The 20,108-nt window shown below is 35.6% G+C and overlaps 1 protein-coding gene and 1 pseudogene across 1 annotated transcript in view; one reads left to right on the top strand and one right to left on the bottom strand.

The window, feature by feature from the left end:
- The window catches only part of SYCP1 (synaptonemal complex protein 1), a 130,081-nt gene that overhangs the window by 16,096 nt on the left and 93,877 nt on the right, over positions 1 to 20,108 (bottom strand). Inside the window, exons 24-28 of the mRNA XM_034644004.1 lie at positions 9,748 to 9,864; positions 9,238 to 9,348; positions 8,009 to 8,101; positions 7,311 to 7,385; positions 1,523 to 1,579 (exon numbers count right to left, since the gene is read on the bottom strand). Coding sequence (XP_034499895.1) covers positions 1,523 to 1,579; positions 7,311 to 7,385; positions 8,009 to 8,101; positions 9,238 to 9,348; positions 9,748 to 9,864 — 453 coding nt within the window. The remainder of the gene's footprint in view (positions 1 to 1,522; positions 1,580 to 7,310; positions 7,386 to 8,008; positions 8,102 to 9,237; positions 9,349 to 9,747; positions 9,865 to 20,108) is intronic.
- Positions 17,487 to 20,108, top strand: part of LOC105241737 — a 4,969-nt pseudogene continuing 2,347 nt past the window's right edge.

The following is a 20,108-nucleotide window of genomic DNA, read 5'->3' as shown; positions in this document are numbered from 1 at the left end:
GACCTCCCTGACAGAAATAATTGCAGTGGTGGTGGAAACAGCAAGAAAACTGGAATTAAAAGTGGAGTCTGAAGATGTGGCTTAATGGTGGCAATCTCATGATAAAACTTCAACAAGTGAGGAGTCAGTTCCTATTTATCAGCAAAAAGAAGTGGTTTCTTGAGATAAAATCTACTCCTGGTGAAGATGCTGTGAAGATTGTTGAAATGACAACAAAGGACTTAGAATATGATGTAAACTTAGTTGATAAATCAGCAGCAGCATTTGAGAGGATTTACTCTGATTTTGAAAGAAGTTCTACTCTGGGTAAAATGCTATCAAACAGCATCCCATGCTACAGAGAAATCGTTCATGAAAGGAAGAGTCAATGAAGCAAACTTCATTGTCTTATTTTACAAAATTGCCAGCGTCGTCCCAACTTTCAGCAACCATCACCATTCATCAGTAAACAGCCACTGATACCAAGGCAAGACCCTCGACCAGCAAAAAGATTACAACTTACTGAAAGCTCACATGATGGTTAGCATTTTAACAATACAGTATTTTTATTTATTTTTATTTTTTTAAGATTTTCTTTTTTTTTTATTATGTTCAGTAGGCCAACATATAGTATTTTTAAATTATGGTATGAACATTGTTTTTTAGACATAATGTTATTGCACACTCAACAGACTACAATACAATGTACATAGAACTTTTACATGCACTGAGAAACCAAAAAATTCATTTGACTTGCTTTATTATATTCAATTTACTGCATTGGTCTGGAACTGAACCCACAAGATCAAGGTACACCTGTATACAGAATATTCACGATTTTCTGTTGCATTTTTATTTTTTTAAATTGAAGTATAATTAACATATAGTATTATATTTGTTTCAGGTGTAAAATATAATGATCAACAATTCTATACATTACTCAGTGCTCACTGCTGTATTTTTTAAAACACTTATATGGCATTTCCTATGTGCCAAGCACTATTTATTTATAAATGCCTTACAAGTATTATCTCATTCAATCCTTTTAACAACTTTAAAAAATAGATATTATTCATTACCCCTTTACAGATGAACAAGCTGAGGCATAAAGAAGTAACCCGCCCAAATCAGAAATATTTGATAAACTTAATAATTACTATCTATAAGGTTTATGATATTTCAATATTGTTGGAATAAAGTATAGCAAATTAAAAAAAAGCCTATTTAAATTTTTTATTGCTTTTATTATATCCTCATTATTTGCAATTTATATACCTAGAACCTCAGATAAGATATATGGCATTTACTAATCTACTTGAAAACAGAAATAAGTAATGCGCTTATTTTACTGGAATTATACGTGACTCAAAACAACTCCATAAGAATATGTGATATATACTTTCATAATCTGAACACATTCTGTATTTGGAAATGAATAGTAGATGCTGCTTACCTACTTATGAACAAAAAAATTTTCCAGGTAGATGTTAGGAAACAAGTTGAGTTATAAAGAAAAATCAAGAGAATTATATAAAACTCTTACCTTATCTTTTTTTTCGAGAGTAACTATGTTTCCTTTTGCCTCTCTTTTGAGTTTTTCCTATTAAAAATGAGTGCACACAATGTAGTCACTGCTATTATCAAAAATTAATGCTATTATCAAGATACTTTTAAGAAGTATTAACAAAGAAAGAATACTAAACTCCAGATCTTATAAAATGAAAAGAAAAAAAGAAAAGCAAATTAGTTTCTTTCTACAGAGCTTGTTATTTAGTTTTGATTATATTTTTTAAAAATTCTGATCTGTTCAGTATCTATCTGTAGAATCTTTTAAAACTCTGAATCAGGGGCGCCTGGGTGGCACAGCGGTTAAGCGTCTGCCTTCGGCTCAGGGCGTGATCCCGGCGTTCTGGGATCGAGCCCCACATCAGGCTCCTCTGCTGTGAGCCTGCTTCTTCCTCTCCCACTCCCCCTGCTTGTGTTCCCTCTCTCGCTGGCTGTCTCTATCTCTGTCAAATAAATAAATAAAATCTTTAAAAAAAAAAAAAAAACTCTGAATCAAAAAAAAAAGCAGAAAATTCTGAATCAGCTTTCTCATTTGTAAAATGAAGTGAATGGATCAGATTATAAATATACACAAGCAACTAACTGTGAAGAGCTATAAAGAGATCCAAAATATTATGGGCCTTTAGAGCCAGAATTCAATTTTTCTGTGCATTGAGAAATGGTACATTTTGGTTGGACCTTGAATAATGAACTTTTAAGACGAGATACACAAGGATGAGGGGGAAAAAGAAAGTACAAAAAAGTACAAAATACTTAGGAAATAACACATCACTTTTGCTGGAGATTAGGGTGTATATATTAAGTAGAGAAAAAAGAAAAATTAACTCTGGCCTATAGAAAAGAATATATACTATGCCTTTAATATGACAGTCACCTGGAGAACAGAATTATACAGCCCCCAGAAAGCCTGAAAGGACTCAGAGAAGGGAAAGTTCCAACACACAGAACTTTAAGCAAACTTGCCTTGCCTGCCTATGATGCTTATGCCAGTATCAACCTTACTGAATGCCTTTGCATACACCATGCTATCTCTCCCAGAGTGTTGCTCCTAACGAGAGAATTCACTTCACCATGAAGAAGCTGGTAGTAAGCTAATGTAATAGTAGTCACTATTCTTATTGTGTATACTATCAATGACCGATAGTTGATCATCAGTTACAGTGACAACTGGGGTCTACAATAAAGAGCTAGAATGCTCTCTTCCGGGATAAATTATATCCTCTATTCTAGCAAAATTGCACTGCCTCTCAGAGGACTTCTAGAGGCTTCTAGAGGACAGAAGGGAAAAAGCACCTCCCATGACTGCATTGTCTCTATAAAATTCTGGAGACTTTTGCTGGTCTGGAGATCTTACTTACAGTCTGTTCTAATACAGCATGTGCTTCCAAGGTGTGAATTATTAGCTCATATGCAAACATAGATCTTTGGTAGTGGTTAACTAATCATGAGTTCCCTAAGACCAAAGAGATAGGCAGTCCACTATGATCCCTATTTAAATTGAATAACACAAAGATGCTTATAATATGGTCTGACACAGGAATAGAGAATGATGGCCCTGTACCCAAATTTCAGACTTGAATAAATTTATAAACCTAGAACCCTCCAAATTAAAAGAAAGCCTGGTAACTATTGTTACCAGAAGGATTTTGCAATAATATCACAAATACATACTATATCCTTTCTACTATCTTGTGCACTGAAATACTAAGACTTATGGGTAATTGGATGTTGACTATTAACTAACACCAATTATTATAACCCAAAATGTTACTATTTTTTCATTAGTTCAGGTGTCTTGGGGTGTACTGGGGTCATGTGATAAATGGCATTTAATCCAAGTCTACCTTACAATGAGCCCATGGAACCATAAACCTAATCTGCAGTCAATTCTTTAGATACTAAAGTCTGAATAAACTCAAGTAAGTGCCATAATCCTCATATTGGTTCTAACTCTCAAAATGAGAGTTTTTAAGTTTAGAAGGACCAACTGGAAGACTCTGAAACTTCCCTCCATATCAAGAATGTAAACAAATATATCAAATGTCACATCTCACCTAGGCAGAGATTCAGGTCCATCAAACTGTGATAGATGTAGAGAAGGTGGTTTATCACAGTCCCACAAATCCAACTTAATTGGAAAATTAAATTGTTATCATAACAGTTTTTTCATACCAATGGGCAAGTAACATAGGTCAAAATAGGGATTGTGTATTGACTAGGATCAAAATTGAGAACTAAGAAAAAACTTTCATATAAAAGATGAACTGAATATATATAAATTTCAAATTAAACAAATACCAGAATCATGGTTAGAGAACAAATACATGTTTTTATTAATCTTGACAACATCAATTAACAAAATAAATATCAACATTGTGTATGTGGAGAAAGAGGCAGTAACAAGTATTAGATATATTGTTTAAAAATATAGAGGTGGGGCGCCTGGGTGGCACAGCGGTTAAGGGTCTGCCTTCGGCTCAGGGCGTGATCCCGGCGTTATGGGATCGAGCACCACATCAGGCTCCTCTGCTATGAGCCTGCTTCTTCCTCTCCCACTCCCCCCTGCTTGTGTTCCCTCTCTCACTGGCTGTCTCTATCTCTGTCAAATAAATAAATAAAATCTTTAAAAAAATATATAGAGGTAACCAGTAAACTAATTGGAAGTACTACACACACCTTTTAAATCAACCACACACACACACACACACACACACACACACTTCAGAGAAAAATAAATAAATATTAATATGTAATGCAAAATAAGATGACAAAAACATGATTCAATTATATTTCATATCAATAAGGGGTTAATACCCATAAGGAACTCCTATAAGTCAACAACAAAAACAACAACTAAAAAATGGGCAAAGGATTTCAATAGACAATTCTAACAAGATATACAAATGCCCAAAAGGAAGGAATTCAGAACTTCAAAAACAAATTCAACAACAAAAACACACAATCTTATGCCATAATTATTATGTAATTCTAGTGAGGCTCAGCACGAGAGCCACAGAGTATACTTGTGAGGATTTGACTCTGATCAATATGGCTCTTAACCTAATCACCACTTGCACAATATTGGTGAAAGTAGACACATATAACAATGAGAATAACTGTCACTAATACACCTGAATTGATAAGAAGTATCTGAGGGGTAAGTGGGAAGTCCATAAAAAAAGAGGCCTAGAAAATGCATACAGAGTGAAAGTTTCAGAAAAAATGACTAAATTTTTTCATTTTGGTCTCTCTAGCCTTGGGCAAAGAAAGCACGACAAACATGCCATAAAGAATTAATTATCTTTGCCAATATAGAGAACAATATCTTTACCAATACACAGCAATAAAGTCAAAAGATAAGTTTCAAAAAAAAAAAAGAAAGAAAGAAAAGATTCCCCTGAAGGAGTAGATAACACAAAAAGAAGTGATTCACTGAAAAAAACACATGAATTTTGTCCTTTTCCTTGGTCCCCTGTTATCACCCTGTAAGTAGAATATACCAAATCATATTCTTATCTTTTCCCTTCATAAAATTGGGTAAGGAAATACAGCTTGAAGAGAGACTGGTTAAATGGCAAAAAGTGAATAACCGCATATATATGTATACACACACACACACACACACACACACACACTGGAATATTACTCAGCCATGAAAAACAAAGAGGTCTTTCCATTTGCAACACCATGAATAGACCTAGAGAGTATTATGCTAAATGAAATAAGACAGAGAAAGACACATACCATATGATTTCACTTCTATGTGGACTCTAAAAAGCAAATGAACAAACAAACAAAGCAGAAATAGACCCATAAATACAGAGCACAAACTGATGGTTGCCCAAGGGGAGATGGGTGGGGGGCTGGCAAAATGGGTGATGGAAAATGGAAGATACAGGCTTCCAGTTATGGAATGAATAAGTCACAGGGATGAAAGGTACAGAATAGAAAATAAAGTCAGTGATATTGTAATAGCATTGTATGATGACAGATGGTAGCCACAAATAGGGTAAGCATAGCATAACATATAGAGTTGTCTGAATTTCTGTTATACACCTGAAACTAATGTCATTGTGTGTCAACTATACTTTACTTTTAAGAAAAATAACCACAATTTATCCTCTCAGATAAATACATGGGTTCTAAGGCTTCACAATGAGTTGGTGAAAAGATCTGAAGCCTGAGGACAAACACATCACAAGAAAACTACAGACCAGTATCTCTTTATGAATATAGACACACACAAAAAATCAACAAAATACTAGCAAACTGAATCTAGCAGAATATAAAGATTATACATCATGACCAAATAGGATTTCTCCCAAGAATGTAAGATTGGTTTAACATCTGAAAATCAATTAATGTAATCCTTTGTATTAGTAGAGTACAAAAACCACACAATCACCTCAGTATACACAGAAAAACCACTTCACAAAATCCAACATCTTTTTATAATAAAAACATTCAACAAATTAGGAATAGAAAAGAACTTTCCCAACTGGATAAAGGGCATCTAGGTAAACTGAATTTCATCAAAATTAAAGAGTCTCTGCTACAAATAATACTATCAAGAAATAAAAAGACAATCCATAGAATGGAAGAAAACATTTGCAAATCTTATATCAGATAAGGGACTAGTATCTAGAATACACAAAGAATCCTTAAGACTCAAAAATTTTAAAAAATATATATACAATGGAATATTACTCAGCTATCAAAAAAAACGATTTCTCAACATTTGCTGCAACATGGATGGCACCGGAGGAGATAATGCTAAGTGAAATAAGTCAAGCAGAAAAGACAATTATCATATGGTTTCTCTCATCCATGGAACATAAGAACTAGGAAGATCGGTAGGAGAAGAAAGGGATAAAGAAAGGGGGGGGAATCAGAAGGGGGAATGAAACATGAGAGACTATGGACTATGAGAAACAAACTGGGGGCCTCAAAGGGGAGGGGGGTGGGGGAATGGGATAGACTGGTGATGGGTAGTAAGGAGGGCACGTATTGCATGGTGCACTGGGTGTTGTACGCAACTAATGAATCATCAAGCTTTACATCGGAAGCCGGGGATGTACTGTATAGTGACTAACATAATATAATAAAAAATTGTTTAAAAAAAAAAAGAAAGAAAGAAAGAAAACGGGTTTTGGAATCATGCAAGATCTAGATTTGAATTCTAAGCATTCTACTTTTTTATTATGTGATCATTAATAAATAACCTAACCCCTATAAAAATGAAGGTAGTAAGTATTGCTTTTAAGCATTGTTTTAAGAATTAAATTAGATGTTAGTAGGATAGTTAGCATAGTGCCTGTCCTATAGAATGTAAAAAAATAAATGGTATTTGTCATTTTAAAGTAAGTCAATTCATTTTGTAAATTGCAAAATACTATACAAATATAAGGCATTTTTTTCCTGAAACCTGATGAATAGTTTAAAAACACATCTAAATATATAAGCATCATATAATAATATGAGGTATTTTCCAAGTACTTATATCTAAAAGCATTTCCACTCTTAAAGTATGTTTATATTTATATATGTTCAATATTTAAACAAAGAAATACACTACATACTTCTGAAAAAAAGCTAATGGGTAAAAACTATATGTTTTAATCCTAGCTACCCAAATATATTTTCTAATATGACATGTTTATAAAAACAAAGTTGCAGTTATACTTCAGTAAAAAAGGTTAAATTTAAAAAACCCAGAAAGTTGCACCTAAATGTTATTAGTTACTTTGTAATGCCACAAAACCTACCTTTTCTTCTCTTTCTATTTCAAGTTGTGTCTTAACAGACAAAAGTTCATTTTTGAGATTAGACAATTCAGACTCCTAAAGAGAAAAAAACATGAAATTTATAGTGTACCCATATATTTCTCAAAACAGTGAAAATGCTAACAAATGTTTCATATATATTTAGTTTTACACAGAAATAAATTCACTCATATAAATAATTTTTTATTATGTTCAATTAGCCAACGTCTATTACATCATTAGTTTTTGATGTAGTGTTCAATGATTCATTAGTTGTGTATAACACCCAGTGCTCACTTTAAAAGTCTACTGATATGAAGGCTGCTAGTTGAACATGACTAAAGATTTCATTTAGACAAAATTTTTATAGTCTTCTCTCAAGAAATATTTAACACTATGTATATCTCTTCTCCTCACCTTCTCCCAATCTAACCCATTCTTCCTCTCCCAATCTTTATCAGAGCTCCAAATTTATTTTTAACTGGGGTTCATATTTATTCATTTGAAAAGAAGACTTTATTCTACCATTTCAGAAAATAAAATTTGAAAACCATTTAACTATAAAACCTGTAAGATCTTTTTTAAATCTAAGATTCTTTGTTTCTACAGCTCAAAAATTATGGTTTTATTTAATATTATTCTTTACCACCAGCCATGCTGATATGAAAATTGGCTTTACTGCTATTTGTTCTGTATCTCACCAAAGATGCTTTCATTGATGACTGTTCTTGTTCTTTGCTTTTATAAAGTCCTAGTTCTGAGTCTCTTTCTTCAACTATTTTATCATATTGGTGCTACATTAAACAGAGAAAATATATTAGGTGTATTAGAACACAAATAGTTTATGTTTTAATAATACTGGTATCTTTATGTATTTAATATTCACAGAAAAAGTCAATGAATTCAGTGATATATTTGAGCTTTTATTTTTCAAACCATTTTTATTCAAATAACATAAACAATGAAACAAGAAAAGAGTCTTGAATATAATCAAACACAAGAACAAAAAACTCTTTTTAATTGGAAATGTTGAATTTCATAATTTAAAAAATAGGCTAGAAACACCAAGACCTCTTAGAAAAGTAACTGATTCCAGATCTGGGGCAAGAAATACAAGAAGAGTCTTGAACATTTTGTCATAATAGAAAGCAAAAAAGCTGTCAGAGTTTATTAGGGTCAACTCAAAAGGACTGACCGGCTGGTTTGAAGAGTCTCCTACTGGCCAAGAGAGGAACAATTTGAGTGTCAAGAAATAGAATGGATTGAGACATATCAAATATGTTTAAATCTATGAGTTCATAATATTTTTATGAATTTTGTTAATATTTATTATTAAAATACTTTGTAATCCTCATTGGTTACCTCATATGTTAGATCCCACCAACAATTCTAAAGATGAATAGGTAGGTATAGCCCACCTCTTCTCTCCAGATCTTAAAAGGAATAAAGCTGAATTTCTTAACAGAATGATTACTTTTAAAACAACAAAGAATAAAGCACACTTCACAGCAAACATTAAGTCTTTCATCTATTTATACCACTGATAAAAATCTGTTTAGCCTAATATGTGTTAGACACACATAAAGGATATATTTGTATCCTTTATCAGATACACATTCTGGAGATGTACTTAAATAAACATAGGGTGGAAAGTGCTGTCAGAGAGTACTAGGAAAATTCAGAATAAAAGTGATTACTTTCATACATAATAAATGACAAGGAGAGATATTCTCAAGGAAGGGAGACCCAAACTCAGCTTTGTGTGGTTAAGACCTGAGTTAGAGAAACGGGAGATCAAGAGTATTCTAGCTGTAATCAGTCATTACTGCATAATTTTCTGACAAATCAGAATGCTATCTTGATTTCACCATCTTTATGCATAAATATGGCTCTAATTAATAGTTCTCATTACACACACACACACGATTACCTTGTGTTTTTCCATAAGTGCTACCATTTCAGCTATTTTATGCTGACATCGTATATCAATTTCTTTCTGTAATTTTACTGCTTCATCAGCTATGACTTTTGCTTTCTCAACCTACCAAATAAAGTATTTCTTAAAATCAATGCACAAAAAACAAATTTAACTTAAATGCAAAGACCATATATACTACTTACATAAAATGCAGAAAGCAAACACCAGGAAATTAGGAAAGCCAAGTAAAAAATGCATTACTGTTTTGGTTTATTTTAGGGTATCCTATCTAGTGAGATGACAGTATAACACTGTAAAGACCACTTAATCTTCTCAAAACAATACACTACTCAATATTCAAATACTTAGTATAACAAAGATACTTTTAAGCTTCTATAGAAACTAATTGTCTCATATAAATTTATTAAATCTTTTAAAAATCATAACTTAAAAATTAAGAATTGTTATATACTTAAAAATTAAGAATATAACAAATCTTCAAACATATTTAGTTTTTCCTACCTCTTCCAAAAGATTTTCTTCTGATATCTTTTTGTCCTCAATTTCTTTTTGATAGCTCTCCGTCATTTCTTTAAATTTCTTTTTGGCACCTTCTAGTTCTAATTCTAATTTACTGACCTTTGAGTAAAGAAAACAGCATTAACATTAGTAAACACTGTGGATTACTTGAAAATATTCTGTATTCATTTTGTGGTTTTGTGAATCTTAAAACATTACTTATTCATTGAAATTATGGCTAGATCATTTTCCTTTCATTTTTCATATGGTGAGATGTGATTTTTCACAAAATTGATCTTCTCCACTAAAATACATATTTAGTCCTGGCAAGTAATATTTTAAAAGCAGCCATATTTTTATTTTTAATGCATTTCTCAGCAATATTTAAACTATTTGGCCTCAGGTTTAGATTTTATTACAGTGACTACTCCATTTGGATAGAACACCCATGTGATTCAAAGAAAAAGCATATTCTTTTTTAAAAAAAACAGTTTTGAGGTGTAACAGATACACACACAAAAACTACACATATTTAATGTACACGATTTGATGAGTTTAGACATATGCATACACCATGAAACCATCACCACAGTTAATATACATAGTGCATCACCTACAAAAGTTTCCTTCTAGCGCTTTGTTTTCTACCATAAAAACACTTTAACATGAGATCTATCCTCTTCACAAATTTATAAGTTCACAATATAGTATTGTTGACTATAGGTACTGTGCTGTAAAACAGACCTCTAGAACTAATTTATCTTACATAACTGGAAACCTTATACAAGTTGAAGAACTCTCCATTTCCCCCTCCTCCTTACCCATTCTAATCCCCATTCTAATCTCTGGTTCTGTAAATTTGACTCATACCTCATAAAAGTGGAATCATGAAGCATCTGTCCTTCTGTGATTGGCTTTTGTTGTTGAATTGGAAGTGTTCTTTATATATTCTGGATACCAGATCATTACCAAATATATTATTGGCTAATATTTTCCCCCATCCTGTGGGTTGCCTTTTACTCTCTTGATACTGTCCTTTGATGCATTCAATGACATTTCTACCAACATTCCAACTACCTTTTGTCAGAAATAGAGAAGCTGATCCTAAAATTTATATGGAATTACAAGGGACCCTGAATAGCCGAAACAATCTTGAGAAAGAATGGTGTTGGAGGACACATAACCCCCAAATTAATAATTTGTAATAATTTTTAATAAAACTTATTACAAAGCTACCATAATCAAAACTGTGGTATTGACATAAGGTAACATATAGATCAATGCAATAGAATTGGAAATCCAGAAATAAAGCCATACAGCTGTGGTCAATTTATTTTCAACAACAATAACAAGACAAATCAATGGAGGAAGAATACTCTCCACAAATGTTGCTGAGACAACTGATATTCACATGTAAAGGAATAAAGTTGGACCCTTAACTTCATACCACATAAAAAATTAACTCAAAATAGATTAAAGATCTAAATGTAATAGTTAAAATATAAAACTCTTAGAAAAAAATTGGAGTTAACATTCATGGATCTAGCCATAGATTCTAGATATGATGCTAAAAGCATAAGCAAATGAGAAAAATAAAGTAGATTTCATAAAAAAGCATAGTCTTGGAGAGATTTTCTATAAATATCTTTCATTTCTATTGTTTTCATATGTTTTGTACAAAAATTTACTGAGTCATATAGACATGACTCGAATATAGAAATTATAGAAAGAAAGAAAAACCTTAATTAGCACCCACCTTCCAGAATCACTTATTACCATAGAGCTGGATTAGAATTGAGGAGTAGGGATAGATATATGGCAGGGACAGGAATTGGGAAAGGGAGGCATAGGTAATTTAACAATGAATCAGACTATATTCTGTACTCATGAATCAACCACCAATTTTAAGACACAGAATATTATCAATATTGATAAATACTTCTGAATGCTTCTCTTCATTAGCTTTCAACTTCTGCCCCTCGAATGTAACAAATGTTCTTAATACTCATTTTTCCCTTCTTCTTTATAGCTCTACTGATTAATTACATATCAATACTTCAGAGTTTTTTATTTTTGAACTTTATATAAATGTTTTCATTGTATATTTATTTTTCTATCTTGTATTTTTCATTCAGCAGTTTCAGATATTTGTGTGTAAATATAGTTCTTAATATTCAATGCTAAGCAGTGTTCCATTGTATGAATATACTGTGGTTTATTTATATATTCAATTGCTCATACACTGAATTGTATCAAACTTGAGGACAATGCACACAATAATGCTATAAATGTTCCTGTAAATATCTCCTGGTACAAATGCATAAAATTCCTTTGTAGTATATTCCTAGAATTCAAATTGGTCATAGGGTAGGTCGCATGTTCAACTCTACAAGATAAAGACGTTATTTGCCAAAGTACATGTACCAATTTAACTTCCCAACAACAGCATATTAGGAGTTTTGCCTGCTTCACAACCTCACCAACAGTTGATAGTAAGAGTTAAAAGTACTTTGAAATTTTGTCATTTAATTTGCATTTTCCTAAAAATTTTACGTTTAATTCTTCGTATTTCCTATTCTGTGAAATTTCTTTTTTTTTTTAAAGATTTTATTTATTCATTCGACAGACAGAGACAGCCAGCGAGAGAGGGAACACAAGCAGGGGGAGCAGGAGAGGAAGAAGCAGGCTCCCAGTGTAGGAGCCTGATGTGGGGCTCAATCCTGGAACACCAGGATCACGCCCTGAGCCAAAGGCAGACACTTAAAAGACTGAGCCACCCAGGCGCCCCTATTCTGTGAAATTTCTATTCAGGCCTTACATTTATCTATTTAGTTCCTTCATCTTAATGATTATAGAAATTCTTTATTAATTATAGATTCTAATACTTTGTTTATTATATATGTATAACGGATATTTCTCCCAGTATGAGATTTGTCTCTTTGCTTTCTAAATAAGCAAAAATTATTAATTACAACATATATGAATTTATCAATATTTTCAAACATGATTGTATTTTTTAATTTTTTTATTATATTATGTTAGTCACCATACAGTACATCCCTGGTTTTTGATGTAAAGTTCGATGATTCATTAGTTGCATATAATTGCTTAGGAAATCTTTCTTGACCACCAGGTCACAGAGATATACTGTATTTTTTTCCAACATTGTGAAGTCCTGCCTTTAACATTTACATCCCTAAAGAATTCATTTTTGTATGTAGTGTAGGGGTACAATTTCATATTTCTATATATGAAGAGTCAAATGTTCCAGCACTACATATCCATAATATTACCCTCATATTACATCAAGTTACCACTTATGCATGGATCTTTTCCCAGATTCTCTCTTCTATTAAACTCATTTGATTACCTCTGTGCCAATACTATGCTCTTATTTACCTTAGCTTCACAATTAATCTTTATATCTGGTCAGGCACATTTACTCCACCTTGCTCCTCTTGAGAGCTGCCTTAGTTATTCTTAGCCTACTGCTCTTACATTTAAATTTTAAAACCAATTTGTCAGGTTCTACAAAGATCATTGGTGAAATTTTAATTGAACATGTAGATCGATTTGGGGGGAAAAAACAGCATTTTCACATAAATCGTGTACTTTTAAAATTATATTTTCTTTTTTTTTTAATGTAGGCTCCACATCCAGTGTGGAGCCCAGCGCAGGGCTTGAACCTACAACCCTGAGATCAAGACCTGAGCTGAGATCGAGAGTCAGATGCCCAAGAAACTAAGCCACCCAGGGGCCCCCAAAATTATATTTTCTAATAGCTTGTTCCAAATTTGTAAAACTAGTAATGATTTCTCTGTAATGGCCATATATCTAACAACCTTACTAAACACATTTAATAACTGTATTAATTCATCTATAGATTCTTGTAGATTTTCTACATATACAACTCCCATCTAAAACCTGAGTTTCAGGGCACCTAGGTGGCTCGGTTGAGCGACTGCTTTCCACTCAGGTCATGATTCCAGGGTCCTGGGATCAAGCCTCACATCCCAGTCCCTGCTCAGTGGGGAGCCTGCTTCTCCCTCTGTCACTCCCCCTGCTTGCGCTCTCCTGCTTTCTCTGTCAAATAAATACATAAGATCTTTTAAAAATAAAATAAAATAAAACCATCTGAGTTTAAAGTTTGCTTTGTTAAGAGATTTTAAATTGCTGATTCAAGCTCTTTAATAAGACTATCCAGGCAAATTATTTCTTTTAGAGATTATTTTTTGGTTAATTTACTCCATTTTAAGTTTTTCAAATATATTGGCATAATTATGTTCATAGTAAATGTATTAACTTTCAACTATGATTAAAAATACATGTTCCTTGAAAAAGAAAAGCTGAAGGCATCATAATTCCAGACATCAAATTATATAACAAAGCTGTAGAGATCAAAACAGTGTGGTACTAGCACAAAAATAGACGCATAGATCAACAGAACAGAAAACCCAGAAATGAACCCACAACTATATGGTCAACTAATCTTCAACAAAGCAAGAAAGAATATCAAATGGGAAAAAAACAATCTCTTCAACAAATGGTGTTGACAAAACTGAACAGCAACATGCAAAAGAATGAAACTGGACCACTTTCTTACACCATACACAAAAATATATTCGAAATGAATGAAAGACCTAAATGTGAGACCTGAAACCATAAAAATCCTAGAAGAGAACAAAGGGAGTAATTTCTCTGACATCTGACAAATAACTTTTTTTTTAGATAGGTCCCCTGAAGCAAGGGAAACAAAAGCAAAAATAAACTATTGGAGGGGCACCTAGGTGGCTCAGTCGTTAAGCGTCTGCCTTTGGCTCAGGGCATGATCCCAGGGTCCTGGGATTGAGCCCCGCATCAGGCTCCTCCGCTGGGAGCCTGCTTCTTCCTCTCCCACTCCCCCTGCTTGTGTTCCCTCTCTCGCTGGCTGTCTCTCTCTCTGTCAAATAGATAAGTAAAATCCTTTTAAATAAATAAATAAAAATAAATAAATAAACTATTGAAACTATATCAAAATAAAAATCTTCTGCACAGTGAAGGAAACAATCAACAAAATGAAAAAGCAACCTACAGAATAGAAGAAGAAATTTCTAAATGAAATATCCAATGAAGGGTTAGTATCCAAAATATATAAAGAACTTATAAGACTCAACACCCAAAAAACAAATAATTCAATTGAAAAATGGGCAGAAGACATGAACAGACATTTCTCCAAAGATGATGTACAGATGGTCAACAGACACATAAAAAGACGCTTATCATCACTTATCATCAGGAATATACAAATCAAACCTACAAGGAGATATCACCTCACACGTGTCAGAATAGCTAAAATCAAACACAAGAAACAACAAGTGCTGGCGAGGATGTGGAAAAAAGGATCCCTCTTGCACTGCTGGTGGGAACATAAACTGGTACAGCCACTCTGGAAAACAGTATGTAGGGTCCTCGAAAAGTTAAAAATAGAACTATCCTATGATCCAGCAATTGCACTACTGGGTATTTACCCAAACAATACAAAAACACTAATTTGAAGGGATACATGCACCCCTATGTTTAATGCAGCATTATTTACAATAGCTAAACTATGGAAGCACCCCAAGCACCTACCGATAGATGAATGGATAAACATGTAATATATATATAAACATACATTATATATGATATATAATATGCATATATAGTACATAACATTATATACACACAATAGAATATTACTCAGCCATAAAAAAAGAACGAAATCTTGCCATTTGCAATGATATGCATGGAGCTAGAGAGTACAATGCTAAGCAAAATAAGTCTATCAGAAAAAGACAAATACCTTATGATTTCACTCATATGTGGGATTTAAGAAACAAAACAAATGAGCAAAGAGAAAAAAGAGACAGAGACAAACCAAGAAACAGAGCCTTAACTACAGAGAACCGAAGGCTACCAGAGGGAAGGTGGGCAGGGTGGATGAGTTAAATAGGTGATGAAGATTAAGGAGTGCACTTGTGATGAGCACCAGATGTCGTATGGAATTGTTTAATCATTATATTGTACACCTGAAATTAATGTTACACTGAATGTTTATTAACATAAAATGTTAATTTTATGGAATTAACTGGAATTAACATAAAAACAAAAAAAAAGGAATAAGTAAGAGAAGGCACAAATAACCAACACCAGGACTAAAAAGAAAACATAACTGTAGATGCTGCAGACAATTTTACAGAAAATGTAGATGAACTGGGCAAAATCCAGAAAAATACTATTTACCAAAATTGAAGAAATAATAACAAAATAATACTACAACTACTGATTAAATTGTATGATAAATTACAAACCTTTCCACAAAGAGAACTCTAGGCCCTGGAGGTTTCATCAACGAGTTCAACTTTATCAAGATATAATGTATGTGCAATAAAATGCAGAATTATTTTTAGTGTAACAATTTGGCGAGCTTAGACAAGTACCTTGACAGCCACGTAATGATAACATCAATCAAGATATAAGTCATTTCCATCATCCCAGAAAGTACCCTTATGCCATTTTGCAGTCTAAATCCCACTTCCCAGAGGCAACCAATGTTCTACTTTCTGTCTCTATAAATTGGCTTTGTCTATTCTAAAACTTTACATAAATGGAATCATGCTAATCTTGTTATATAGATTATGTTACTACGTTCTGAGATTCATCCATGTTTCTGTAGGTCTTTTTTATTGCTGAGTAATATTCAATTGCATGAATATAACGAATTTATTTATCTAGTCTCCTGTTGATAGACATCTGAATTATTTCTAGTTTTTTATATATAAAGCTGCTATGAACATTCTTGTGCAATACTTTTAGTAAACATGTTTTCATTTCTCTTAAGTAAATATCTGAAAAGAATTGCTGGATCATGTATGCTTAGTTTTATAAGAAACAACCAAAGCATTTTCAAAGTGATTGTACTACTTTACACTCCTGATAACAATGTTTGAAAGTTCTGGTTAACCCATATCCTCACTAACATTTGCTATGGACAGTCTTTTTAACTTCAGCCATTCTTGTGGGCAGTGCTCAGCTTCATGGGCATGAGAACTGTGTAATGATACAACAACCTGAACTTAGTTTCCTGTTCTGTTGTAGTCATCCTGAAATCTTTAATGATTTTTGATTAATTATTTTATAGTCATCCTGAAATTTTTTTATGAAAGGTGCCCCACATTTTCATTTTGCTTGTGGGTGTAGTTATATTCCATTGTGGCTCTATTTTTCATTTCTTAGAACTCAGTTCCCATTAAACAACTCCACTTTCTCCCTCCCCACAGCCTTTGGCAACCACCATTCTCTGGCCTATGAATTTGGCTACTCTTAGAGAACTCATATAAGTAGAATAACATAGCATTTGTCCTTTTGTCCTCAAAGTTTATCCACACTGTAGCATCTATCAGAATTTCCTTCTTTAAGGCTAAGTGATATTACACTGTGTATGTATGTGTGTGTGTGTGTGTGTGTGTGTGTGTGTATGTGTGTATGTATGTAAAAAAACACATTTTGTTTGCCCATTAAATATGGACGATAAATCAATAAATGTTGGGTTGCTTTTATCTTTTGGCTACCATGAATACTGCTGCTTATGAACATGGGTGTACACATATCTCTTTGAGACCCTGCTTTTAATTCTTTTAGGTATATACTCAGAAGCCAAATTACTGGATCATATGATTCTCTTTTTAATTTTTTGAGTAACCACCAGACTGCTTTCCATGGCGATGGCACCATTTGACATTCTCACCAACAGTGTACAAGAATTCAAAATGATCTACAGAAGTTAAGATGATGGAGGAGTAGGGAACCCCTTTTTTCAGCCAGTACCCTGAGTTGAGCTGGATAGGTACCAGACCAGCAGGAACATCCATGGAATCAGCCTGAGATGCAGGAAGATACAGCTGGATCTCTACAAATGAACAACTCCAGCGCTGAGTATTGAGGTATGAAGCGGGGAGCCGTGAAACCGTGCACAGATATCAGAAGATAAACAGAAGGGAGGGAGCCACCATGTCCGGGCACCGGGAAGCGGTAGCCACCTGCACAGGGGGAGCGGGTGGACCGCGGACTGCACCCTTGAGACAGCAGACTGAAACCGTGAGCCGGGGGCTCGCGCTACCAAGCATCTCACGGAACTCCGGAACTCCGGTGTGCTCACTGGATCCAGACTGAGACGGGGAGCTCCGGGAGCGCGCACGGGGCAGCTGACGGCTGGCGGGCCACCTGCACGGGGGAGCGGGCAGACTCATGGACGGCAACCACGAGACAGCAGACTGAGACCGGGAGCTCGGGGAGCGTGCGCGGGGCGGCTGGCGGTGTGAGAAACACAAAGGACAGAGACGCGCCGGCCCTGGAAGTGAGGGCTGGGACGCCGGGAATGGGGCGCACATCCCGGGATGCTGCAGGGTTGAGCAGCACCAACAGTAACAGAGTTAAAGTGGCCAGAACATCAGTGAGGAACGGGCTGCAATCCCTCTGTTCTGTGACAGAGGCTGAATTTCAGCCGCTGCTGCTCTGACTCTCAGAAGAGGCGCAGCAGACCGCCAGGGAAAGCCGCCAGAGAACAAAAGCCCGGAAATACCGGCTCACGGGGTGCCCATCCCCATCCCCCCTCGCAGGGGACACGGAGACTCTACCCAAACAGGGTTGCCTGAGTATCGGCGCAGCAGGACCCTCCCCCAGAAGGCAGGCTGAAAAATCAAGAAGCCCACAACCCAGGGCGCCTGAGTGGCGCCGTCATTAAGCGCCTGTCTTTGGCTTAGGATGTGATCACAGCATTCCGGAAAAGAGTCCCTCATCGGGCTTCTCCGCTGGGAGCCTGCTTCTTCCTCTCCCACTCCCCTGCTTGTGTTCCCTTTCTTCCTGACTGTCTCTCTCTCTCTCAAATANAGGAACGGGCTGCAATCCCTCTGTTCTGTGACAGAGGCTGAATTTCAGCCGCTGCTGCTCTGACTCTCAGAAGAGGCGCAGCAGACCGCCAGGGAAAGCCGCCAGAGAACAAAAGCCCGGAAATACCGGCTCACGGGGTGCCCATCCCCATCCCCCCTCGCAAGGGACACAGAGACTCTACCCAAACAGGGTTTTCTGAGTACCTGCAGGCAGGCCCCTCCCCCAGAAGGCAGGCTGAAAAATCAAGAAGCCCACAACCCAGGGCGCCTGAGTGGCGCCGTCATTAAGCGCCTGTCTTTGGCTTAGGATGTGATCACAGCATTCCGGAAAAGAGTCCCTCATCGGGCTTCTCCGCTGGGAGCCTGCTTCTTCCTCTCCCACTCCCCTGCTTGTGTTCCCTTTCTTGCTGGCTGTCTNCACTCCTCTGCTTGGGTTCCCTTTCTTGCTGACTGTCTCTCTCTCTCTCAAATAAATAAATAAACTCTTTAAGGAAGAAGCGCACATCCCTAAGATCTCTATAAAACAAGGGCGCACGGCCTGGGTCCCAGTAAATAATTTGGGCCCTGGACAACCCCGCAATCTCTCCTCATCAGAAAGACGAGAAGGAGAAGTCCCCCCCAGANAAAGAAGCGCACATCCCTAAGATCGCTATAAAACAAGGGCGCACGGCCTGGGTCCCAGTCAATAATTTGGGCCCTGGACACCCTGCAATCTCTCTTCATCAGAATGACGAGAAGGAGAAGTCCCCCCCAGCAAAGAAAAGATAATGAGTCTGTGGCCTCTGCCANCAAAGAAAAGATAATGTCTGTGGCCTCTGCCACAGAAATAATAGATATGGATGTATCCCAATTATCAGAAATGGAATTCCGAGCAACAATGGTCAAGATGATGAGTAGACTTGAAAAAAGCATTAACGAAAATGTTACTGAGAATATAGAATCCGTAAGGGCAGAAATGAGAGCGAATCTGACAGAAATTAAAAATTCTATGAGCCAAATGCAGTCAAAACTAGAGGCTCTGACGGCCAGGGTCACCGAGGCAGAGGAACACATTAGCGAATTGGAGGATGGGTTAGAAGAAAAAACGAAAATAGAAGCTGGTCTTTAAAAAATCCATGCCCACGAATGTAGATTACGGGAGATTATTACTGACTCTATGAAACGATCCAATGTCAGAATCATCGGCATCCCTGAAGGGGTGGAGAAAAACAGAGGTCTAGAAGAGATATTTGAACAAATTGTAGCTGAAAACTTCCCTAATCTAGCAAGGGAAACAAGCATTCGTGTCCAAGAGGCAGAGAGGACCCCATCCAAGCTCAACCAGGACAAACCTACGCCACGGCANCGACAAACCTATGCCATGTCACGTCATAGTGCAAGTCGCAAGTATTAGATCCAAGGATACAGTATTGAAAGCGGCCAGGGCAAAGAAATTTCTCACGTACCAAGACAAAGGTA

This window comes from Ailuropoda melanoleuca, chromosome 2 (assembly GCF_002007445.2).
Source record: "Ailuropoda melanoleuca isolate Jingjing chromosome 2, ASM200744v2, whole genome shotgun sequence".
NCBI lineage: Eukaryota > Metazoa > Chordata > Mammalia > Carnivora > Ursidae > Ailuropoda > Ailuropoda melanoleuca.
The sequence above is the reverse complement of the archived record's forward strand: the minus strand, read 5'-3'. Positions and strand labels throughout refer to the sequence as shown.